We start from the raw sequence: 25,974 nt of genomic DNA, 5'->3' as shown, positions 1-25,974 counted from the left end.
TGTCAAAATTCAAGCATAGTAAAATATCTGGACGAAGACATCTTCTCAATTTCTCTTCTTGTGCCATCTGAACAACAATTCATATTATGTTTAGCTTAAAATATATTTGCTTGTGCTTTTAATCAAAATAGAGCATTGCATTTGTGCTCGGCTAAATATAAATATACTTATTTTTAAATCGAACCGCCACGGTTTTTTGGATCTGTTAAAAATACGGATCAAAATTTTGAATTGCTAATTTTACAAGTGTTTTGGTAATCAAGACTTTCATTTATCAATATGCATTAAAGTATTGTATTCAAATTACACTAATTCAAATGCAATGCACGTACTATTAGTAAATTGCTTATACTCTGATCGGTTAATTAATTAATTATGTGAAGTACATGTTATAGGAAGTAGTTTTATAAATTAAATTAAGAAATTTAAAAAAAACCCGCCAAACAACTTTAGAAGTAATAAAATAATAATTTACTGATTTTTAGTTTAAATAATTCCTCAGTGTAAAGTAATATATTAATCCATAATTATTGTTACGGTGTGTCGGGGGAACCGCCAAGTAAACTACGACAACAGCGACTTTTGCATTTTTTTGTATCGCCAAGTCGCTGGTTGTCTCGATTCGGTTTGCTGTGAACTGACCCTTAAACTATACGTCTTAATGTTATGTGAAATCAAACATCTACATTAGCCATCCCCTGTTTAATTTTATTTCAGGCTTTTTAAACTTGTGCAGGTTATAGTGCAGAATAACTCCTATCAACAGTATCATCATAATTACCACCTATAAAATATGTTCTTTTCGATGCGGCCGTTAATATTATGAGCCCAAACACGAAACCTCCACTTTGGGTTCATACGGAGCTCGGCTCCTATGAAATCCATATGGAATCCTATGGATCCTTTAATGATACCCGTTTCAGTTTATCCTTTAAAGCAGGAGGGAATAAAGGGAATAATCCAGTCCCTTATGACAAAGGGACTGGACTTCTTTATTGTACGTAAGTACCATCGAGGATATTGATTCCTAGGCAATTGATGGACCTACGTGATATTGTGGTCGGCTTATGTCAATTCAATGCAGTTAGCTGTGATCGGTCTGATCACGGACGTGTTTGACTTAACGCGACCAAATTACTTAGGTCCGCCATCTGTCTAGGAATAAATTACTTCTCTGACAGTACATGAAAAAACATATGCACCCGATACAATAATAACTATTATTAGTACTAAATAACTATGTACAGAAGACGAACTTATTGCTCATTGCTACCAAGCAATCTCTACCGGTAAATATTTGGAGATGAGATTGACAATAGGTATAAAACCAACTAAACTATTCTTAGCGTTTACGACCTATAGGTACTATAACGAAAACTAGGACAAGTTTTTATCTAAAAATCAATTGACTAACAACAAAACAAAGATGCATCAAAAATGACCTGGGAGTTGGGACATAATTAAATAATAATTGAACCGGCATAGCACGACGAACATCTAACGGCAAAGAGTTCCAAAGAATGGGCAGCAAAAGATATAATAAGGAAAGGAAGGAAAGTTTAGAGGAATATAAGGGAGTGCAGTGCAAAGGGGCCTCGAGATTTTAGTGTCTAAACACACTAGGCCGAAAATATATCCGAAATATCCGAATAAATACAGCCGAAAATATATGTCGATGTTTGGCATGATCACGCCAGCAATGCGCTACGCATACAATATAACGCGACGTAATTTCGGCATGGTGTGTCATCAGTAATTTAAAATACTTACATTGCAGGCGTAATCTTCGACCGTATTTTTTCAGCCTAGTGTGTTTAGACACTAAGATTGCTATACCTAATTATCAAGAACGAGAACAAGCATAATAATATCTATTATTATCACCCGAAGTACGGCGGGTGTGTGTAACACCAACTTCTTAAGTGGTAGATTTTTAGAGTAAAGCAAAGGCTATTAAGGAAAACATAAAAAAGGACATAAAACCATAAAAAGTTTTGACCAGTAAAGAATAGCCATTGCATAGCTCATGCATTGAAAGTTTAGAAGAATTAGAAATTATACGAATGAAGATCCAATTCATATAAAATTGTGAACATAATAGAACTTACTCGTACACAAAAACCCGTTCCATCAAACAAATAATAATGGAAAACAAAAGATTCGTACACCCAAAATGTAGTAAACACATACTAATTAAAGCATAAAATTACCACAAGTTAACCTTAAGAGGATATACCAAGGGCGAGAGAATTTGAAAATAGGTATTTGAAAATGTATTGCTGTCTCACCAATCTCAAGTCTCCCACCACAGAGCGCGATAAAGACAACACGACAAAAGTTCTAATAAAAGAACAGAAAATCTTCGATTCGTTGTCCGCTGATTCCTTCTCCAAAACTTAACCGATTTAAGTACTTTTTGCATTAAAAATTAAAGCAAGGCTCGAGCTGTGTTCCTATGTTTTATTTTTTTTGTATATTTTAGCCAGTTTTGTTTTCTGGGTGTTTGAACACAGAGGAAAATCTGGCCATTTTTTAGGTTTTTGGACGTTCTTATCTTTTTTTAAATAATAAAATAATGAAAAAAAATAAAACATAGGGACATGCTAATAGTGGCTATAGATAATCAGGAAAAAAATCATAACTCTACCGGCATTATCCAGGGAGGAAACAGGGGACAACGTTTGTATGGAAAAACGGCGGTGTGGACTCCTCTTAAGACTCCTCTTGATATGTTTAAATGCAATTAGAACTAACGTATACGTAATTCAAATCATTGATTTTGTTGCTGTTATAAAAAGGCCGATTGCTTTCGGATGTGCCTAGTATAAGCTCGGTTCTTCGTAAAGACCGTTAGCTGTTGTGCTAATTTAGAATCTAGTACAGGTAATTACTAATTATTATATAACAATAATTGATATTGCATTCGTAGGTAATGAATCGAGAGAACTAAATAAAAAAAAAGCTTCAAAACACAGAAATCCTAAAATCTCTCACCCCCTTTTGCAATATAAACAAATTATTGCTAGATTTTTAGTTATCCCATAAAATATAATATTCTAAGGGCTTGTTTCATCACTTACTGATAAAGTGCCGTATAGGCTATCCACAACTTTTTTGACAGATTCTTCATACTTTATGTCAATAATTAGTGATGAAACAGGCCCTAAAACTATTTATTTTATCTTCCAGATTTATTTCACCATGACTCCTAAGCCCCAAGAGTTCTCAACGTCGAAACCTCAGGAGCCCGATGCTTCGGGGGAAAGAGTAGTTATTTCCGGTATAGCCGGCCTCTACCCCAGTTGCTACGATGTGAAAGAGTTATCGGAAGTTTTATATAATAAGGTACGTGGCTTGTGAGCTTATCAATATGACGACCTCTGTGGCTCAGTGGTGAGCGCGTTGGTAGCTCAAGCCGGGGGTCGCGGGTTCGAATCCCGCCGACGGAACAAAAAGTTTTCAATGTTCCCGGGTCTGGATGTGTATTAAATATGTGTATGATATAATAAAAATCTTAAATATATGTATAGTATAAAAGTATTAAATATATTTCCGTTGTCTGGTACCCGTAACACAAGTCCTTTAGGTACTTAGCACGAGGCCAGACTGACGTGGTGTGAAGCGTCCATAGATATTATTATTATTATTATCAATACAAGACCGATCCAAGACAATATGAATGGTATCACTCTCAAGGGTGGATACAGGCTTCATGACTTAATTGGTCATACTTTCCAAATCTTGTGTTGGTACCAGACAATTCTGGTACCTATAACACAAGATTGGTCATACTCACGAATCACCATGGTCTGGTACCAGTTACACAGGACCTTGAGGTACTGAGCAGTGATCACTGCGCGGAGCCAGACAGACGTGTGACGGATTATAATATTATAATTTATAAATTATTATATTTTTAACACAATGACGTCGCGAGTACTACATAATATACTTTACGAGTAATCACATAATATGGATTTAGTCGCCGAGTATTTTTCGTACGTACGGCTGCTTTTTTCGAAAATTCATCAAAAAACAACTTCAACACACTGTGAGTGTTCTGCGTAGATCAAAACACAATAAATGCTATTAATAATTATTATTGATGAATCTTTGGGTGTCGACAACTTCAACGAAACGTCGGGAAGAAAAGTGCTACGCGATCTATCGCTTATAATCTATCTATCGCTAATCACTTCTAAGTGATTTAATTTAATATGTATTAATTATTCAATTCTAATTTATATATTATGTAAATAATTTAAAACTTTTTTTGCATTTATTTTCAATATTTTTAACATTGATTAAATCCGCAATCCGAATATCATATGCAAAACCGTTCGTCCATAAGTGTACTTTCTGTTAACAAAAATTCGTAGAGCAGCTAGTCAATCTAAAAAATATAGTTTCCGAGGTAGTTTCTTCTGATTACTATTTACATTTTTCACGGTGAACTTTATTCTCAATTTCTCACAGACCTTTACGAACCATAAATTGATTTTTGTTTAATGTTAAAAGAACTATATCGTCTGCCATATTTAATTTCCAGAAAATATTATTTATAGATCACAGATAGCGATTATGCCCTTAATGCCTATATTCATTGAAAATTTGGAACTATGAAATTATTTTGAGGATAGTTTCAACTTCCGAGGTTTTCTTTCATTTATACATTTCAGGTTAACCCTATCAAGAAGACCAACCGCTGGCAATACAACCACCCCGAGGTTGCGCAGTTCAACGGAAATGTGCCGGATCTTTCGTATTTCGATGCGCAATTCTTCAAAGTGCACTATCGCCTCTGCAACAGCATGGACGCCATGGCTCGCAAAATTCTCGAACAATCTTACCAGGCTATATACGATGCGGGTACAGTTTTACACTAAATCTAACTTAAAGTCAAGAGTTAATCGTTGAGGGCTATCCATAAAATCTACCTGCCTGTCTATTTATCTATGTATCTATAGGTATATTAGATAGTATGTCTTTTAGGGCCTGTTACACCACTTCCTGATAAAGTGCTGGATATATCCACAACTTATTTGACAGATTCTCCATACTCTATATTTTGTCAAGTTAAGTGGTGGTTAGCCTATCCGGCATTTATGTATTAGGAAGTGGTGAAACAGTCACTTAGGGCCTGTTTCACCACTTTCTGATAAAGTGCCGAATAGGCTATTCGCAACTTATTTGACAGATTCTCCATACTTGATCTGTCAAGTTTATTGGTGGTAGGGAATGCAAATCTCGCGAGATTGGGGCTAAAGAGAGATCCCGCGAGTTTTTTTTTTTTTTTTATTTATTTATTTAAATCAGGCTACGTAGGCCCATACAATATATACCTTAATGACTAACATACATAAAAATTATATAAACTTAACAACTACACATTATCACGAATTAACGGCGACGTGACGCGCGCTTCATTCCGGAGTCTCCCCCGGAACCTTCGGTAAACCACATCAGTCGGCCAGAATTCCTCCGCTTCAAAGGTCGGGAGAAGATGCGTCGGTACTCTCACCACAAAGGAATTGAAGTTGACCTTGTGGCGAGACTGCAGACGCTCGACCCTCAAGTGGAGGGATGTCTTCTTACTGATGTAGTCCACGACGTCTTCAACCTCCATGGACCAGTGCAGGCGGGATATGTACAGGGGCGTCGCGGGGACCTCGCTCCGCAGACGCAGCTCAGGTACATATGGCGCGGTGCCGCGATGGTTGCGGGCGGCGGGCTTCTTCTTCCTTCTCTCCACCAGTATGAAGCCCTCCTCATCGCACCTCCTGCTCTCGTCCTTGTTAAGTCCAGAAGACTTAGCCTTGCGGCTCTTCGTAGCCTTGCGGCTCTCATTTTCCCCATTTTTATGCGCCCGCGGGGGAGGCGCGGGGCGACCAGCAACAGTCGCGTAGTTTTGCTGAGTCGCCTGTGGACTCGGCGTCGGCGCAACCGGGAGGGGAGCGCGGGCGGGGGCGGCAGTTTATGAATACAATAATAATAATAAAATCCTTTATTGAAGAATTCCACAAAAAAAACTTAATCTAATTACCCGCCAAACCAAATTGCGGTTTGTCGGCGGGCTTCACGCTCTTTACTTTCTATAACTAATATGTTTAATTCTAATATTGTAAATAAAATTAGATGACCTTAAAGCAGCCAAGTAAGTACCCTGAGAATACAGTCCAACAAACAATAATTATTATTGACATATTTATTTGATAAAGTACACTGTACTGAACAAGTTTTACATTATAAATTAACATTTATGAAAGCCCCTTATATTATGTACCTACTTATATAATGTGTAAGTAACTAATATGATAATGAGCTAAAATAGCTAAGTAAGTATCCTGAGAATACGAGTACAGCCCAAAAACAATAATTATTGTCATTTGATATTTTAAAGTGCACTCAGTACCTACTGAACAAGTTTTACATTATAAATTAACATTTATGAAGGCCCCCTATATTATGTACTTATGTAATGTGTAACTAATATTATAATGAGATAACATAGCTGAGTAAGTACCCTGAGAATACAGCCCAATAAATAATAGTAATTGACACATTTGATATTTTATAAGTGCACTGTACTGAACAGGTATTACATTATAAATCAACATTTATGTTTAGTTTTGTCAGCTTATACTCACAATAGGCTTGATGACTATTTTTTTTTCTTATTGGTAATTGAATGACCCTTAAAAAATAGAAACATCGCTGAAAGAATGACTCCGATAGCTTAAAAATTCACCAAGATATGACAATTCAAACATCTCATAAAATAGACCTGCCCGAAACGCTCCATACAAAGTGCTACGAAAGACTGGCGTCACTCTTTCGTAGTTTGTATGCATCGGGAGAGAATTTTGTTCGATAGGTATATTAAATATTGCGTTTATGAAAGTGGTTTTATAACAAAAGTTGCTTTTAATTGCATAAGTTATCGAATGGTATACAAATATTAAGAAATATAATTGAAAACAAAATCGACTTGATTATCCAACTTTGAAGGCGCATAACAAAAAAAATACAAATGCTATCGAGCTGAAATTTTGGGAACACTTATTTTTTACCGTGATTTCTTAATTTTATTAACAAAATTCGCTAATCTTTGACCTTGTCATCATCCCTATTATTATATTTATTTATTATATTTAGTATTGAGTTTTGAATACTTAATAAAACAATTCGCTATACCTAACAGCAAAACCAACGTCCAGCAAAACCAATACCGCGAGATCTCTCCAATTTCGAGATCTCGCGAGATTAGCAGTTTGGTGTTTTTTTTTTGCAAATAATCACAATTATATTTGAATAAAAAGGGCATTCCACGCCGGCTTCCACGATAAAACGTTGGGTGTACGTTATACACCCAATGTTTGTCGTTTTATCGTGGAAGCCGGCATCCACGATAACGTGACGTCTAGAATTATAAAAGCGCACTATCAAACACAAATCTTTTAGTAATAAAATACTAAATAGTTCTTTTATAACTAACAAAACAACGAGAAGTCAAAATTCAGGACCTAGTTGAGAATTACAGTGCACAGCTGCAGCTACTGTTGCTTAGGCCAGGCTCCTCTTTGTTTTGACTCCGTGATCGCATCTCCGTCCGTGTCAGTCCGCGCTTCAAACAAGACGTTTTTATACTCAAGTGCAATCTCGTCAAACTCGCGAGATCTCGCCTTTTTTTCGTCCGAGATCAATCTCGCTAAAAAAGGCCAAGATCTCGCGAGAACAGGATTGCATTCCCTAATTGGTGGATAGCCTATTCGTCACTTATCAGGAAGTAGTGAAACAGGCCATTAGTCTCTTAAAATCTATCCCATGGTCCATGGATAATGTGACTTGTGAGCAATAAAGTATCTATCTATAATCTATCTATCTAGTTTTGTCTCGAACAAATGTATATAGTTTCTGAACAATAAAAGATTTTAAGTGCAACGAAGCTTCCTTCAAGTTTCCTGTTGTAAAGTTGTGTATAATTTTGTTCATATGTAATATTATTTTCAGGTGTTAGTCCTGAACATCTGTCGGGAAAGAAAGTTGGCGTTTACATCGGAACATGTTTCTCGGAAACTGAAAAAGCTTGTTTCTATGTCGCAAGTTCTAGAACCGGATTCGGTATAGCCGGGTAAGACTGAATACTTTATATGCGTACTCTCTTCTACTACATATAAAAAAATATATTAAAATTGGCTTACAAAGATTAGGATGGGTTGCACCAGAGGCGTTGTTATAGTTAAGGTTAAGGTTATTGTCAAATATAGCGTCCATTATTGACTAAATAAATAAAAAATTAGACACCCCACGAGTGCCCACGACTCATTAAAAACTCAATACAAAAAGCCGCTACTTAATCTTTAAATGTATAATATTTTCTAGATGTAACAAGAGTATGTTTGCCAACCGTATCTCGTACTGGCTCAATGCGAAAGGTCCATCCATGTCGGTGGACGAAGCTTGCTGCAGTTCCACGGCTGCCCTGGAGTTGGCCTACAACGCCATTGCTCGTGGAGATTGCGAAGCAGCTATCGTTGGTGGTGGTAATTTATGTCTGCATCCACAGTCATCGGTGCACTATGGAAGGTACGCAACAGTTACGAACATTTTTTAAACATCCCATAACTCGATCAGTCTTCGCTTCCGTGGTCTACACTTCTACAGTACAGTACACTACAGTACAGTACTAGTAGTACAGAGCGCGGCTCTTGACTCGGAGGTCGTGGGTTCGATTCCCGCGTTGGAAACATGTTATTTCCAAGTTTGGTTAGGACAATGCAGGCTGATCACCTGATTGTCTGACAAGTAAGATGATCCATGCGTCGGATGGGCATGTAAAAAGTCGGTCCTGCGACTGATCTCTCGCCGGTCGTGTCGGTCTTCCGTTCCACTGGGTTATGAGAGTAAAGGAATATAGAGTGCTCTTGTGTACTGCGCACACACTTGGGCACTATAAAATTACTCCTGCGTAGCTGGCCTGGTTTCATGAAACCGGCCACCGTCACCGAAACCGGTGTGGGAGCTATTATTATTATTAGTCATCGAGCTAAAAAAGAAACGGAACAATAAATATATTTTTTTATTACAGAATCATGAAATTGAGTATGGACGGTAAGACCAGATCTTTTGACATGGATGCGGCTGGCTGTGCCAAGTCAGAAGCTATTAATGTTCTATTTCTGCAAAAAGCTAAAGATGCACTAAGGTATGTAGAAATTGCTGTAAAAATACTTTTTATGATCTTGTTAAAGATACCATAGTAAATAATCTTTCACTTCAAGGATCTATGCTGATGTGGTCCATGTAAAATCTGAATTCTCTTCCCTTATTGAGACTGAAACTGGGCCAAAGTATGGATTTTACCGCGATCCTAAAGATACGACAAGATTCCTTAATAATTTCTACGAAGAAGCAAAAATTTCTCCTCAGGCCGTCGAGTATGTAGAAGCTTTTGGTTCAGGTAACGTTAGACTAATATTATCTTTTAATAAACTCGATAATTGCTTAACACTTTAAATGTACTCAAAAAGTCTACACAATAGGCCAAAAATAAAAAAATTAAGAGTTTTTTTATATGTTTCTTTCATATACTTTTTATTTCTATTAGCTGTACCGGAAGCTGATAAATCAGAGTTGGAGGCAATCGACGCAGTATTTTGTAAAGACAGAAAAAAACCTTTGTTGGTTGGAAGTGTTATGTCTAATATTGGGTACGGAGAAGCGGCTTCTGGAATAACTGCAATTACTAAGGTCAGATTATGAAACAAAGTAGCATTTATAATTACATATTATTAATAATTTGAAGCGGGAAAAAAAACGTAATTTTTTAAAATATTTACAGGTAGTGCTCGGTTACTACTATGGCAAACTGGCGGGAAATCTGAATTGTGAGACACCTCGAAAGGATGTGTCAGCAATAAGAGACGGACGAATTCAAATTGTTACTGAACACACAAAGATTGACCGTACTTATGCTGCTGTTAATTGTTTGTCCATTACTGGAATCAATGGCCACGTTTTGCTACATGGTCACTACAAACCGAAGGTAAGATTTAAGAACAAGTATTGATTTTTTTCTAATGTTACCCATTTTACATATTATGTAACTGGAAGAATAATTAATACAGTATAATAGCAGCGCAATAACACAATACAAGATACATTATGAAAACTCAATTTTTAGGATCTTAACCGATACAAAGCATCTATACCACGCATTGTCCTCTTGTCGGGAAGACAAGAAAGTTCCGTGAGGAAAATCATCAATGACTTGAAATCGCGACCCATCGACCCAGAGGAACATGCTTTACTTCATAACATTCACGAGACAAGAATTTCCGGACATTTAGGCAGAGGATTCGTAATACTAGGTGAATATTAAATTTAAATTTAGAACTCTTACCTAAGAATATTTTAATAACTTCAATAATAATAAGTTAAATATATTTTTTTACTTTAGATACAAATGAAAACAATGAAACTGTGAGTTTGTGCGAAGTTAGTGACTACTGCGATCAAGGCAAACGCCCGTTGTGGTTTGTGTATAGCGGAATGGGTTCTCAATGGGTAGGAATGGGCAAGGCACTTATGCGCATACCTATTTTTGCTGCTGCTATTGAAAAGTAAGTATATAGAACATCATACGCATAAAAAGTAATATTTAAAAAGTATACCCTAAAGCCCAGTAATTCCAAGGAAAGCAAAAAAATTATGCCTGTTGTTATAATTGTAGATGTCACCGTGTGCTTCATCCTAGAGGCGTTAATATCATTGATATCATAACTTCGGATGATAAGAACATTTTCGACAACATATTGCACTCATTTGTTGGTATTACCGCCATACAAATTGGACTAACTGATGTCTTGAGAGCAATGGATATACATCCGGACAACATCATAGGTATGTCGATACAAATGTGCTGCGTGTTTTTTAATATTATTCAATTTAACAAACTTATTTTCATCAGGTCACAGTTTGGGTGAAATCGGATGCTCCTATGCCGATGGCTGTTTTACGGCTGAAGAAACAATTCTGTGTTCTTACAGCCGAGGCTTAGTCTCCATTGAAACACCTTTTATTCATGGATCAATGGCAGCTGTTGGGATAGGATATAAAGAGGTTTTAAACACTTTCTAACGTTTATTATTTCGTGTCCGTTATAAAAAACTCTAAATGATTTGACTGCTACAAAATTACTTTTCAGATTGTAAATCTCCTTCCTCCAGAAATAGAGGTTGCTTGTCACAACTCTTCTCAGTCCTGTACAATTTCCGGGCCAGCAGAGATAATGAGTGTATTTGTCAAAAGTTTAACTGACAAAAAAATATTTGCCAAAGAAGTACCGTGCTCAAATATCGCATACCATTCCCGATATATTGCTGATGCTGGTAATTATGTATTTTGTTTTCATTTATAAAATAAGTTAATATTTTAAAGTAAAAAAATGTTGCTTTATTATAAAATCTTAGAAAAACATGTTTTTTTAGAAAATAATTGTTTTATTTTTACAATTTCTTTAGGACCTGCTCTATACGATTATATGAGTGAACTTATCAAAAATCCAAAACTTCGAAGTCCACGTTGGCTTTCGACATCAGTGCCACAAGAAAAGTGGAATGAACCAGCAGCTAAATATTGTTCAGCTGAATATCACACTAACAATTTACTGGTAAATATAGTCTCACGATATTTTATAATTGCAAAATAGTATTTAGCCTTCATCCTTTATAATATAATATAATGAATTCTGTTTGCTCTGCAGAACTCTGTGCTATTCGAAGAAACGTCGCAGCTAATACCACCTGATGCAGTGTTAATCGAAATTGCCCCTCACAGTCTTCTGCAAGCTATCCTAAAACGATCCTTACCAGAGTCTTGCCGACTTTTGCCATTAACTCGACGTGGACATCCAGACAATGTACAAATGGTACTTGAGATGGTGGGAAAGTAAGCACAAATAAAATCTAATTTTAGTTGAATTTAAGTAGAGTTACATATTAAATTGTAATTATAAGGATAATTGTAAATATCTATACGAATTATTACTAACATAGGCATTTACAACATATTTACTAAACCTAAGGTGTAAATGATGCCTACTATTACTTTGGTATCACTACTTTGATAATTACTATTAATACTACCACTGAGATTTTGATTTGCTCGGCTTTCTGTTATAGACTTTCAATGGAGGGATTTTTGCCGAAAGTAAAAGCATTGTATCCAAAAATAGAGTTTCCAGTTTCAACGTCGACCCCTATGTTATCGCATTTGGTTGAATGGGCACATCAAGAAAAATGGTAAAGTGACTTTTTTTATAATTCACAGTTTTTTTTAGTAACCCTTGGAAAACTGATGATCAATTATTATTTAACCTAAAATCAACCTTCGTATTTCTACCACATAATCACTTTTCAAACAAAAATAATGTGGATCAAAATCAGCTCACCAAACAGACACCCAAAGCTGACAAACTTATAACACCTCCCTCTATTTGAACTGAGGAATTTATTTTTTGATAATTAGTCAATAATTTTTTATAAAACATGTATGCTTTATCTTTAGGACCTTAGCCCTTTACGCTGCTGCAAACAGAAGAACAGCTGCTGGCTCAAAATACATTATATCAACACACGACGACGAAAACAGTTACTTAAAGGGGCATGTCATTGGAGGTAAATATAATAATTACATCAAAACAATATAATTCACACATAATAATTTATACTTAGAATTATATTATATGCGTGAATTACCTGTCAGGAAATAAACATATAATATTTCTAGACTCGCAGTTCATTCATAAGAATATCAATTCTTTAATATAATCCCATTCATTATCTCACTTTAATTTTTTGTGAAATAATTGTTTTAATATTTTTTATTATAGCTTTTCTGTTTGGCATGTCTTCTATTTTTAATGTTATTTATAATTTCAGGAAAAAATAGATATCCGTTTGCTGCAGCTCTAGTGGCCGTATGGGATACGTTTGCCATGAGTTTAGATTTAAAGCTAAAATCACTGTCGGTACAATTCTCAGACATACATTTCTACTCGCAACCTGTGCTACATGATCAGCGTCAGTTACGAATCAATGTAACACTACATCGAGGAAGTGGGAGATTTGAGGTATATATTACAGTAACTCTCGTTTCTACTTATAATTCAATCAATCTTATCAGCCTATATTCGTCCACTGGTGGACATAGGCCTCTGTCAATGAACGATACTGGAACGCCAATGAACTTTATACTTATTGATACTAAAATATTACATTTTCACCGAAGAAAGTACAGTAATAATAATTAGTAAGGTGACATAAAATATAATTATATTTTTATTTCATTTTTGTATATATATCGAAAACCCTTCTAATAATTATTATTACTTACTTCAAAATAATGCATCTCTAAAATATTCGTCTTACAGTAAAAATTTTTTTTCGTTTTATGTTTAAGAACTTTAGACGATTTGTGTTTCTCACCTTTCTAAGATTGTGCCTTATTTTGCAAAATGAAATGAAGTTTTCCTTTTTAAGGTCATGAACCAAAACTCCATGGTGATCCAAGGAATTATCTCTAGTGATAACATTATCTCTAGAGATACTGTGCCGACACTTAATTCTAAAATGAGTGTTAAAGCCAAGGATGTATATCAACTTCTATATGCCAGAGATTATCAATACAAGTATGTAAAATATATTAATATTCTTGATTGTATCACTCACCATAACGCTCGTATATTCTAATATAATATAAAATTGTATTGGCTGCAACTAGTTTTTAAGAGTAGAAAATACAATAGCAGTATAGAATTTTTAAAATCACAATCTAATTACAGAAACATCAATTCAGATTGATAAAAGCAAATACTATTTTAATAATTAGTTGAAATTTTTTAGCTATGATTTCCAAAGCATACACGGTATCAATGAAGCTTTAACAGAGGCTCAAATAGAATGGAAAGAAAACTGGGTGACATTCCTAGATGGTATTTTCCAACTGAATATTTTAAAGCGGAACCACGACACAGTCTCTAAATTAAACTTTATAAGAAAGTTGGTAATTGACGTGGAAAAACATAGCAAAATTGAACCGGTAAAGAAGAATGAATTACTGTTAATGAATGCAAATGTATTAGAAGTATACGACACCACCATGTAAGTTTCAAAGTTCAATTATCATTACTTTTAACATAATGCCTGTGCATATTATGAGCAATGGGCATTTGTTCGGCTGATCTAAACGTCTGTTTATTCTGATTCCAGTTCTTAGCCCTTAATCTTGCTGCTGATATTTTGGTGTAAACATTCGTTTTCAAGAAAAGAATGCTCTTGCTTTAGTTCTAGCTCTTTGTTCGTCTGGTTTAAATGCTGATTTAAAATTATACAACGAGGTAAAGTACTGTCATTACAGATAATAACGCAAATTTATTTTCTATTATTTTTCAGTTGCGGAGGAGTAGTTCTAGAGAGTGTGAAGTTTGTTGATTTACCTGTTGTCAATGATACAAATGTTGTTCTTAGCAAGCTAACTCGCGCACCATTTTTCCCTACGCAAGTTTCAAGTGTAAGATTTTAAAATTATTACTATACCTTTTTCACTTCCTCATCAAATTTCGATATCATATTTTTGGAATCTTTATTATTGTGCTGTATTATCATTTTCAGAGCTTATTTGCACGTGTAAAGTAATATATTTAAAGGTTCTACACAAAAGTCGTTCAAACAATTTCATTTATGTCTAGTCTCTGTTTGTACTAATTTTCAAATATTACAATTTACAGGAAAAATCAGCACTTAGTTTATTCCTACAAATTGTAGCTGATAACGTTATGAAAAGAGAAATTAACGTTTTTGAAATTCCTAACAAATATAAGGATTATTCTGAGTTCAATAACATTATTGAAGATGTTATAAATATAATACCCAATATAAAAGCAAATTATTTAAAAAGGGATATAGTTAACATCTTAGATAATAATCACAGGGAATTTCTATCAACTGTTGACTTAATATTAGTTTCCAATTTGATGGATGATATAGAGGTAAGATAAGTTTATTTGTAAATAATACTGATGAGTTACAATATCGACTTTAAAATAATGTTTTCATTATTATTTTACAGCTAATTCAGGCTCTATACGGTGCATTACCGCAAAACACTTTCTTCGTCAATAAACAAACCGAACATTTGTCAAGTCGTCAACGCTCTGAACTATATTTTGTAGTGAGCGAACTCAACGTAGGTGATGCAATATTGTATTTGGCTATTTGGAGACCTACTTCACCGGATCCCCTAAGATCGTTAGTTATACGTTCATCGCAAGATCTTCCTGAAACGGTAAATGATCAGTAAGCTAATACTCTAAATTTTAGATGGAATTCTTTACTAAAAACATTAATATATTTTGTTTTAGAAAACTTTGGGAGGAGAATACTATTTACCCTTAGGCAATGTAGTGAGCTCAGAAAATGAAGGCATGCTTACAGCAACTTCTCCAGGAGATCTTAATTCTCTAGTTTGGGTGAAAGCTACACAAAACGAAATAGAATCTGATGTTGATATTAAGGTAATTTTTAAAGTATCTATGGTATTTTAGTCGGTATGATATTTTTTATAATTAAATCGGTCATTTTCTTCTTTTAGGTTTGTTATGTCGGAGTGAACTCCGCCTTTACAAAGAAATTTTCGGAACCCAATTATTTGAACAAAGAAAGTGTTCAAACGAATAATGTATCCGATTTTAGTGGAATAACAAACAGGTAACCAGAAATATAAAATTGTTTAATAGACGATAAGCATCATAATGATTGAATTAGGATTATCATTATTATTGACAGCCAGCGTCCCACCGCTGGACAAAGACTCCCCTTTCCTTCCACAGTTCACGATTTTGTGATATCTTTGGCAACTCATTTCGTCAAACGCTCATCGTCAACAAACGCATATAGTTCGTCCCGCCATCGTTTTTTGGTCGGTTTCTGCGCTGACCTGTCGGTAGCCACTGAGAAACTTGTGCCCACCTGTCCGGGTGTATACGGGAGACGTGCCCTGCCCAGCTTCACTTTATAAGCTTGCTGCCTTTCTGTCCCCGTCAATGACCTTTGTTTGGAAACCCAGAGTGCTATTTCGGACGCGGTTAATCCTTTTTACAACAATGCTTCTATAGCTCGTTGACAGGCCCAGATCCGGGTTTTTTGTCAATCTGTCAATACCAGGACTGTTTACCGTAGGTTAGAATAGGCCAGATACATGCCCACGAGCTTGCTTTTTAGACAAAAAGTGAGCACGTGGGTGTGTGGTGTCCTAAGATCTTGCATTGACCTTATGGCAATGCATTCCATCTTAAAGCTCCAGTAAGTTTCATAAATAAGCTTTCTTGATAGTTGATACTTTGATCTACTTCCTTATCTATAAATTAATATAATATAATACAAATATTACAGCGGCACACGGGTGATGGGTGTCGTGCAAAGCGATACTATCTCTTCACGATTAAGATCCCATTCAGACTTGCTCTGGCCGGTTCCTGATCATTGGAGTTTAGAAGAGGCGGCCACGGTACCACTGGCATACTCTATGGCTTTCTACATGCTCGTGAGTACCTTATGATTGGATTTTTTGTTCAAATTGATTATCAGTATTACCATGGATAAATTTATAATTTCTTTATGGTATTACAGATTTTAGCAAGCTAAATTAAAATTTGTATGAATAAATGAAATGAATATTATATTCTTAATAATTCTTATATTTTCAGTTTGTTAAGCCTTGCTTGGTAGTTGGTGCTCCCATTCTCATCCACGGAGGAGCCGGGGCTCTAGGACAAGCACTCATAAGTATAGCACTGGCACATGGCTGTGAAGTATTTACGACCGTCAGTAATAATGCCAAAAAACAATTCTTACGTAAATTATTCCCGAAAGTTAAAAGTAAGTTAAATTTATACCTAGATATATTATTATCCTGTATTAATAAAATAAATAAATACTGTAAAATGAACTAATTGTAGTATTTGCCACATGTGGCACTCGGGGATTGCACATGGATCATCAACATAGTTAACTGCCAACATAGATAGTCCTGGTTTTAGTAATAGTTATTAGTTAGTAATTGTTTTAAAATTTGTCTTAGTTTTAGTAATAGTGTTACGTGCTAGGGTTCGAAGGATTTTGGAGAAAAAGACATGCTGACTCTCTTGAAGACTTTATTCACTAAGTCTAGGTCACACAAGCACACACTAGGTCCAAACACTAATCACTAGGTCCAATCACTAAGCACTATCACTGTCCTAGGTCGTAGCCAAGGCGAAGGTTTCACTGGTTCACTCACTATTGATCACTTGTTCTCACTCCGAAATCGCCTTGATGATCGCTCGAACCGAACTGAACTGCCGCGCCGTCTACCTGCAGCTTTTTATATGGCGAGACGAATTCCAGAAAGTTCCCGATACACGTAAACAAGTAAACAAGTGTCGGAACTTTCTAGGAGGCTCAAACATGTACCACAATAAACATAAACAACTAAACACGTAAACACGTAAACAAAATAAACCGGTAAACACGTAAACAAGACACTTCTAGAAAGTTCTAGCACAATCTATTCGAGTATGTACTAGCGCACCTAACGCCATCTAGTTTTGAGTAGGGGATTTATGTTGCCTGTGTTCCCTCGGTAAGTTTTGCTGGTTTGTCGCTAGATGGCACTACGTGTCCGTATACCATGTACCGTAACACTACTCCCCTCTTAGAGATGCTCGTCCCGAGCATCATTTTCCTTTACGGTTACGGTTACTGCCATGGTAACGCGCCAGACGGTCTATGTGTACCACTTTGAAGGTCCCTCTTGGTTGTTTTTGAATTCTGTAAGTCACATCATTCAATCGGGTAACCACTTTGTATGGGCCGTCCCACTTGGTCTGCAACTTTGGAGAATTCCCTTTCCGGCGAGATGGGTTATGCAGCCACACCAGTGTCCCTTCTTCCAAGCCGCTTGTATTCGATTTCCGGTCGTATCTGGTCTTCATGTTCTCATTCGACTGTAACCCATTTTCCCGAACCATGGCGTGTATATAGCGCATCTTTTCAATTAAATCGCAGACATAATCTGGTACGGTCTTTGGTTCTTCCGGTGATCCTCCTGTCAAAAGGTCTACTGGTACTCGTAGATCTCTACCGTAATTGACATACGCCGGGGTAGCTTTTATGCTCTCATGCTCGGCGGTACGGTACGACAGAAGGAAGAGTGGTATGTACTCTTCCCAATCCTTTTGTTCGTCATCTACCAATTTCGCCAAATGCCTCTCAAGGGTCTGGTTAAATCTCTCAACCATTCCATCAGACTGTGGATGGTACGCTGTGGTCCTCGTCTTATGCATTCCCAAAATTCTGCACACTTCCTGGAAAACCTGCGATTCGAAATTCCTGCCCTGATCAGAATGGATTTCCAGAGGCACACCAAACCGAGATATCACTTCTTCGACTAACTTAGAAGCGACTGTTGTAGCTTCTTGGTTTGGTATGGCGAACACTTCGGGCCATTTGGTGAAGTTATCCATGACAACCATAAAATACTTGTTCCTCGATTCCGTCGCGGGAAATGGCCCAGCTACGTCAACTGCAATTCGTTCCCACGGTGCGCCAACGTTATACAACCGCAGGTTCCCACGGCTCCTGGTCTGTGGTCCCTTCACTGCAGCTCAAGTAGTACATTTGCGGCACCACTCCTGCACATCATCTCGGCAATGCAACCAGTAGAATCGTTCTTGCACTTTTGTTAACGTCCTCTTGACTCCTAGATGACCTCCTGATACGCCATCATGCATTTCACGGAGAACATCCGGTACTCTTGTTCTTGGGACAACTATCTGAAGATGGAACTCTCTGCCGTGAGTCTTCTCCCATTTCCGGTAGAGTATTCCGTTTTGAAGTATCAGACTGTCCCATTGCGCCCAGTACGCCTTAGTGACAGCGCCAGTGGGTACAACCTCACTCCAGATTGGCTTTACGTCACCCCGTTTCTTCCATGTGATGATGTGCCGAAGGTGGTCATCTCTTTCTTGAGCTTCCCTCATAGCATCAATCTCCCATGGACCCAGAGGACTTGCTTTCATTAACTTTAGTGTCACTTCATTAGATTCCTGCTTAACACAATGTTTGCAGTCTTCTGAACACGGCCTTCGTGAGAGTGCGTCGGCATTCCCATGCGACTTTCCGCTGCGGTGTTCGGTCCTGAAGTCGTACTCCTGGAGCTGTTCAATCCATCGTGCTACTTGACCTTCTGGGTTCTTGAATTGCAGTAGCCACTTCAAGGCTGCGTGATCAGTTCGCAGTAAAAACTGTCTGCCATTGAGATACTTGCTGAAATGTTGTAGCGTCTTTACGACAGCCAAGAGTTCTCTTCTTGTCACACAGTAGTTTCTCTCTGGCTTAGATAAAGATTTGCTGAAATATGCAATTACAACTTCTCTTCCGCCCTGTTTTTGAGATAACACCCCTCCAATGGTTGTGTTACTTGCATCCGTGTCGACTATAAACTGACCTTCAGGTTGTGGGTACCCCAGGATTGGTGTTTCACAGAGATGTTTCTTCAGTTTCTGAAAAGAATCTTCAGATGTCTCGTCCCAAATAAACTGTCGTTTTTCCTCTGTCAGCCGATGTAATGGCTTGGCTATCTCTGAGAATCCCTTAACAAAACGCCTGTAGTAGGAGCATAGGCCGAGAAATGCCCGTACTTCGGTTTTGTTCTTAGTTAGTTCTTAGGGGTTGGCCAATTTTGAACTGCTTCCAGTTTCTCCGGGTCCGTCTGGATTCCATCACTGGAGATAACATGGCCGAGATAATTGACCTTACTCCTGAATAAACGACACTCTTTCGGGTTCAACTTTAATTTGGCTCCCTCTATTTTGGCGAAAACTCGTTCTAAGTTTCGCAAATGGTCCTCAAAGTCACGGCCAACAATGATGACGTCATATAAGTAGACTAAGCAAGCCTCTCCAACTAAGCCTGCCAGTACACACTCCATGAGTCGCTCAAATGTGGCAGGTGCGTTGCACAATCCAAAGGGCATGACGTTAAACTGCCATAAACCTTTACCGGTGGAGAACGCTGTCTTCTCCTTGTCTTTTGGATGAATTTCTACCTGCCAGTATCCCGATTTTAGTCCCAGGGTCGAGAACCATTTCATGCCACTCAAGGTATCCAGAGTGTCGTCGATTCGAGGTAACGGATAACTGTCCTTCTTAGTGACATCATTGAGACGCCTGTAGTCCACACAAAATCTTGTGCTGCCATATTTCTTCTTTACCAATACAACAGGTGAGCACCACGGACTTGCAGACGGTTCAATAATCTTATGCCGTCTCATGTCCTCCAAAAGGTCTTCAACTTCTTTCTCCTTTGCGATGGGTATCCGTCTTGCTCGTTGGCGAATTGGGTTCTCGCTTCCGGTATCTATCCTGTGCTGAACCATCGACGTTCTTCCAAGGTCGCTTTCCTGACTGGAGAAGATATTCGCGTGGCGTTGTAAAAACTTCTTGGCTTTCATGCTCTGCGAATAAGTCAGATTACTCTTGCAGTCATCGAGTGGCTCAAACAGATCTCGCGATCACCAAGATTCAAAACTCTGACCACAGCGTTACTGCTTCCACTAACAAGGGTTCTCGCCGTCATTAGTTTTTGCGCTGATGTCTTGGTAGGTGTGTCTTCGATCAACACGCATCTGTTTGACTTCTTCTTTCCAGCTGGCGGTAGTTTCACCAGCACTTTAGCTTCCGCTCGTCCAGGTATAATGACTTCCTTTACACATGCGACTTTCCCGCAGGCGCCTCCAAGGATGAAAATTTCTTCTTCACCACACTTGAAAACTCCGTCAGCGACATTAATTCTGCAGTTATGCTTCTTCATGAAATCCAAACCCAAGATGCAATCATCCATAATCTCAGCCACGATAACGTCATGAGGGTACGAGGATCCCCCTACATTAATCGTAACTGACATTTCTCCCAGGACGGGTATTGGCTGACCGGAGGCAGTAATTAAAGTAAGGAGAGCCGACAGTTAATTCTCCTCTTGTGTCTTCTTGCGGCTTTTACCAGATTTGGGTTCACTATCGTTCTAGAGGCTCCTGTGTCTAGAGTCATTTTGCAATCCGTCCTGTTAATAGTCCCCTGAATCACAAGACAATTCCCGCTGCATGCTTGGGAGATAACAGTTATCGGGGCTTCCTCCGCGTCAGCCAGTACTCGCCCTTTAGTCCTGGCTTTTATTCGATCCCGGGCAGGGGACGAAGCCCCATGCTTCTTCAGCTCCTCCATTTGTTCCTCGAGCCTTTTCATTCTTGCCATCTGGGTCTCCCTCTGCGGGCAATTGAGCTGAATATGGCCCCTCTCGCCGCACTTGTAGCACATGGCTCCAGAACTTCTCGTCGTAGGAGCCTTAATCTCCTTCTGTGGGCAGTTGAGCTGAAGATGGCCCCTCTCGCCGCACTTGTAGCACATGGCTCCAGAACTTCTCTTCGTAGGAGCCTTAACCTCCTTGACTTCTTCAGAGACCTCGCGGATCTTATAGGTCTGCCGTATGTCACGCCGAACAGCCTCGACCTCCAAAGCATGCGCCAGTGCTTCCTTAAGCGAGGTGTGGTGACGTAGCCTCACTGCAGCTCTGACCTCCGGGTCCTTGATCCCGTCGACAAATGCTTGCACAATATTCGTGTCGACCATCTTGGAATCGGCTCCTGGGTTTTCCTTCTTGACCAGTTTTCCAATTTCCAACGCCCATTGCTGTAGTCCCTCTCCTGAGCGTTGGACTCTGTCACGGAGTTGGGCACGAAACACGTGCCCCAGGTGTCGCTCCCCATATCTGGATTCAAGTGCCTCCATCAGGTCTTTAAACCCATTTCCTGTATGCGCTTCTAGGACCGACAAAGCTTGCCCTCTGAGTGCAACAGTGAGAGCGGTCAGGCATTGTTCATCATTCCATCCGTTGGCAGAAGCAACAGTCTGGAATTGCTGACGATAAGCATTCCATGAAGTAGTGCCGTCGTATGGTGGCACTTTTACTCTTGGTCCATGTGCCACTCCAGAATTTCCACTACACTTCGCGACTCCTGTAGTTTCCAGGCGCACTACTTTCTTCTGTAGTTCGGTGATGTTGGTTTTCACATTTTCCATATCCAATCCTAGCCCGGTAACTCGTTCGTCGATTACGTCGACATCTTTACGAAGCGTAGTCACCGTGTCACTGACATCCTTTATAGCCAGAAGCGCTTTCTCTTGGAGGTCCTTTTGTTGCTCTTGTGACTCTTGCAAAGCGCCGAACCTGCGGTCTTGTGATTCCATAATTGTCTGAATTTCAGCTCGTTAAGAATATTGCAAAGCGCCGAGCTTGCGGTCTTGTGACTCCTGCAATGCGCCGAGCTTGCGGTCTTGTGACTCTTGCAAAGCCTGAATTAATCCAATTAGGCTTTCTAATTGAAGAGCCACTTGAGGGGCCCCAGAAGCTACGGCCGAGTCAAGGTGGGTAGAGCCAGTGGCCGGGGCTTGAGTAGGCGGGCCCCGATGGGCGGGGCCAGTGGGCGTGGCCTGAGTGGGCGTGGCTACGCCCAAAGTGGGCGGAGCCTGAGGGGCGTGGCCAGTGGGCGGAGCCAGTGGGCGTGGCTTCACCCAAAGTGGACGGAGCCTGGTGGGCGTGGTCAGTGGGCGGAGTCAGGTGTGCGGGGCCAGTGAGTGGGGCCTGTCCCTCAGTGGGCGGAGCTTGGTCCCCAGTGGGTGTGGCCTCCGCAACTCCTCTCTCGGAGTCAATGGCAGCAGCTCGCTGCGCCCTTGTCCTGACACTCCCCTTGAAGTCCTCTCTCGGAGTCGATGGTCTCGGAGTCCAACTCCAAATCGCACTTCCGACACAACTAGCGTCGGAAGTGCGATTTGGAGATGTCCAAATCGCACCTCCGACACTAGTTGTTACGTGCTAGTGTTCGAAGGATTTTGGAGAGAAAGACATGCTGACTCTCTTGAAGACTTTATTCACTAAGTCTAGGTCACACAAGCACACACTAGGTCGTAGCCAAGTCGAAGGTTTCACTGGTTCACTCACTATTGATCACTTGTTGTCACTCCGAAATCGCCTTGATGATCGCTCGAACCGAACTGAACTGCCGCGCCGTCTACCTGCAGCTTTTTATATGGCGAGACGAATTCCAGAAAGTTCCCGATACACGTAAACAAGTGTCGGAACTTTCTAGGAGGCACGAGCATGTACCACAATAAACATAAACAACTAAACACGAGCATGTACCACAATAAACATAAACAACTAAACACGTAAACACGTAAACAAAATAAACCGGTAAACAAGTAAACAAGACACTTCTAGAAAGTTCAAGCACAGTCTATTGGAGTATGTACTAGCGCACCTAACGCCATCTAGTTTTGAGTAGGGGATTTATGTTGCCTGTGTTCCCTCGGTAAGTTTTGCTGGTTTGTCGCTAGATGGCACTACGTGTCCCTATACCATGTACCGTAACAATAGTAATACCTTTAGCACTAGTATTAGTTTAGTTTGCGCACCTACACCATTTTTATTTCATTCCGATTTTCAATCGAATCTACAAAAGTTTGACTGGTAGAGATTGCTTAGTAGCAATAAGTTCGCCTTTTGTACATCAATTAGTACTATTAGTAATATTTATTATTGTATATCTTTCGTATTATGTACTGTATTTTGGTATGCAATAAAGAGTTATATTAATATTATGGACATGGACATTTTTTATTAATTACTTATGCACACAATGATGCAGGTCGGAATTTCTTGATTTGGTCGCCGCTCTCAAAGCCCGCGATAAAAGTGATGCAATAGCTAATTTTTTTCAGATGAACACATTGGAAATTCGCGTGATGTTACTTTTTGTGACATGGTTCTTAATGAAACAAAAGGTAAAGGATGTCAGACGGTAGTAGCCTGCACTAAAGGGTACCTCAAAAACGTAAGTAAAAAGTCGGTTAAAAACTAGGCCTTCGCATCCATCGTGGATGATTACACTATTTTCAGAGAAAAGTTACCACTTTTTAAATACTGTAGTGCCCGGGACACCGGACAGTATTTTATCATTTCATTTCATCCTTTATTTTATCCCCTTGGGAGTAGAATTGATCAAAATTTCTTAGTGTATGCCTACGTCATAACATCTACCATACCAAATTTCAGCTCGATCCGGCCAGTAGTTTGGGTTGTGCGTTGATAGATCTGTATGGGTGGGTTGCACCAGAAGCGTGGTTATAATTACAGCTATGGTCAAAGTTATGGTTTAACTTTAACTTTAACCTTAACTTTCACCACAGAATTTGACAGATGACAGCTGGTCCGACAAGGCTTTAAATGAGCGTGGGTGGGGGCGCTGCTGGTAAAGGAGAACTGTCAAAAATGGCGTTTTTGTATGATGACAGCGTTAGTTCCTTTTATCGCCACGTTCATTTAAAGCCTTGTCGAGCTCAAGGTTATCGTTAAATATTGCGTCCGTTATTGGCTTTAACCAAAGATTTGACATTTTGCATTGTAGTTAAAGTTATAGTTAAAGTTACAGTTATAGTTAAAGTAAGTTGGTGCCATAAAGTTAATATACCTAGCGGAATAGAGCAACAATCTCGAGCTGTCAAACGAAACCAAAATTGGTTTTCATCTGTGTGGAAAATATGTGTACGTATACACTTACACAAGCATGATTGAACATGAATTCTATGAGATTAAATTGTCAACGTGCGGCACGTGCCGACTGGACGTCAAAAAAAGAGTGCTGCTGTCATGTATCACACGTCTCTTTTTACCACGCAGTGTTACTGATAGTGACATCTCTCTTGCTCAGGCCTTTGTTTCTCTATTCCGCTAGGTATATTAACTTTATGGTTGGTGCAACCCACCCTATTGTCAGTCAGTAATTCAGTCACTTTTGAGTTTTATATACTTACTAGCTGTCCCGGTGAACTTCGTGTCACTTTAAAACCTTCCCTGGACTACTACGAATATTTTAAGACTAAAATTAGCCCAACCCGTTCAGCCGTTTTAGAGTTTTAGCGTTACCAACATAATTGAAAATCCATTTTTATATATTTGACTTTTAAGTATTATCACAAATCTTTTGTATGGGAGTATAGAAAAGTGTTGTTTTTAGACTTTTTCAGTAAATTTAATTTTTTTTTTTAGAATTTTTCTCTCCGTAAGAACCATCCTCGTACTTCAAGGAATATTTAAAAAAAGAATTAGCGAAATCGGTCTAACCGTTCTCGAGTTTTGCGCTAAGCATTCAGCGACTCATTTTTATATTATAGATTAAGATTTTCACATCTTTCTTTTCCAGGTATGTTCAAAATGCTGTGCATGCACCGGGTTTCTGATTGATGTTGCACAAATTCAAAATCGTGAAGATTTTAAGTTTGGCTTGCACAGCTTGACCTTTGAAAGACAATACGTGACAATAGATTTTACATCTGTATTTAAACCAGAATTTGCTGAAGATCTAAAGGTAAGGCCTTAAGTTAGGTACGTTTTTTGTAGCTTATAATTTATTGTCTATTATTGGGTGTAACAAAAATAATAATAATGTTATACCATGTATGTCTAGTCTCTGGTTATACTTTAGGGTGTGTACGAGTCTCCTGTATACTATAGTCTATACTATAATAAAGACTATAGAGACCCCCCCCCCCCCCCCCCCGTGTAAGGTTTATTTTCGTTACGGAATTTTTTGATTCGGGCGCCGCGCTCAAAGCCCGTGATAAAAACTAAAAACTCTTTCAGCACTGCTGCTTTTACAGTGAACTCTATAAAGTCCAAAGTATAATCACTTTGTTCATTACATCATGTATGTACTCATTACTCTGAATATTAATTATTACAATAGTTTAGCCGCCGTCAAACTAGAAACCACTGGCCGAAAATTCAAATGGAGCAGGGTGTCAAGCAGGGTGACCTTATTTCT

General features: G+C 38.6%; 1 protein-coding gene across 1 annotated transcript in view; it reads left to right on the top strand.

The window, feature by feature from the left end:
• Nucleotides 1–3,200: 3,200 nt before the first annotated feature.
• Nucleotides 3,201–25,974, top strand: part of LOC121728167 (fatty acid synthase-like) — a 36,373-nt gene continuing 13,599 nt past the window's right edge. The window contains exons 1-29 of the mRNA XM_042116290.1: nt 3,201–3,345; nt 4,680–4,869; nt 8,011–8,131; nt 8,383–8,586; nt 9,089–9,205; nt 9,282–9,460; nt 9,608–9,750; nt 9,842–10,045; nt 10,184–10,370; nt 10,460–10,622; nt 10,733–10,902; nt 10,970–11,121; nt 11,207–11,390; nt 11,523–11,671; nt 11,765–11,949; nt 12,183–12,302; nt 12,568–12,677; nt 12,942–13,132; nt 13,542–13,690; nt 13,905–14,162; nt 14,454–14,571; nt 14,789–15,049; nt 15,130–15,345; nt 15,422–15,574; nt 15,652–15,767; nt 16,452–16,602; nt 16,766–16,937; nt 23,873–23,985; nt 25,354–25,518. Of these exons, the coding sequence (XP_041972224.1) occupies nt 3,202–3,345; nt 4,680–4,869; nt 8,011–8,131; nt 8,383–8,586; nt 9,089–9,205; nt 9,282–9,460; nt 9,608–9,750; nt 9,842–10,045; nt 10,184–10,370; nt 10,460–10,622; nt 10,733–10,902; nt 10,970–11,121; nt 11,207–11,390; nt 11,523–11,671; nt 11,765–11,949; nt 12,183–12,302; nt 12,568–12,677; nt 12,942–13,132; nt 13,542–13,690; nt 13,905–14,162; nt 14,454–14,571; nt 14,789–15,049; nt 15,130–15,345; nt 15,422–15,574; nt 15,652–15,767; nt 16,452–16,602; nt 16,766–16,937; nt 23,873–23,985; nt 25,354–25,518 (4,785 nt within the window). The 5' untranslated portion in view covers nt 3,201. The remainder of the gene's footprint in view (nt 3,346–4,679; nt 4,870–8,010; nt 8,132–8,382; nt 8,587–9,088; nt 9,206–9,281; nt 9,461–9,607; nt 9,751–9,841; nt 10,046–10,183; nt 10,371–10,459; nt 10,623–10,732; nt 10,903–10,969; nt 11,122–11,206; nt 11,391–11,522; nt 11,672–11,764; nt 11,950–12,182; nt 12,303–12,567; nt 12,678–12,941; nt 13,133–13,541; nt 13,691–13,904; nt 14,163–14,453; nt 14,572–14,788; nt 15,050–15,129; nt 15,346–15,421; nt 15,575–15,651; nt 15,768–16,451; nt 16,603–16,765; nt 16,938–23,872; nt 23,986–25,353; nt 25,519–25,974) is intronic.

The sequence above is a fragment of the Aricia agestis genome, chromosome 6 (genome assembly GCF_905147365.1).
Source record: "Aricia agestis chromosome 6, ilAriAges1.1, whole genome shotgun sequence".
Classification (NCBI taxonomy): domain Eukaryota; kingdom Metazoa; phylum Arthropoda; class Insecta; order Lepidoptera; family Lycaenidae; genus Aricia; species Aricia agestis.
The sequence above is the reverse complement of the archived record's forward strand: the minus strand, read 5'-3'. Positions and strand labels throughout refer to the sequence as shown.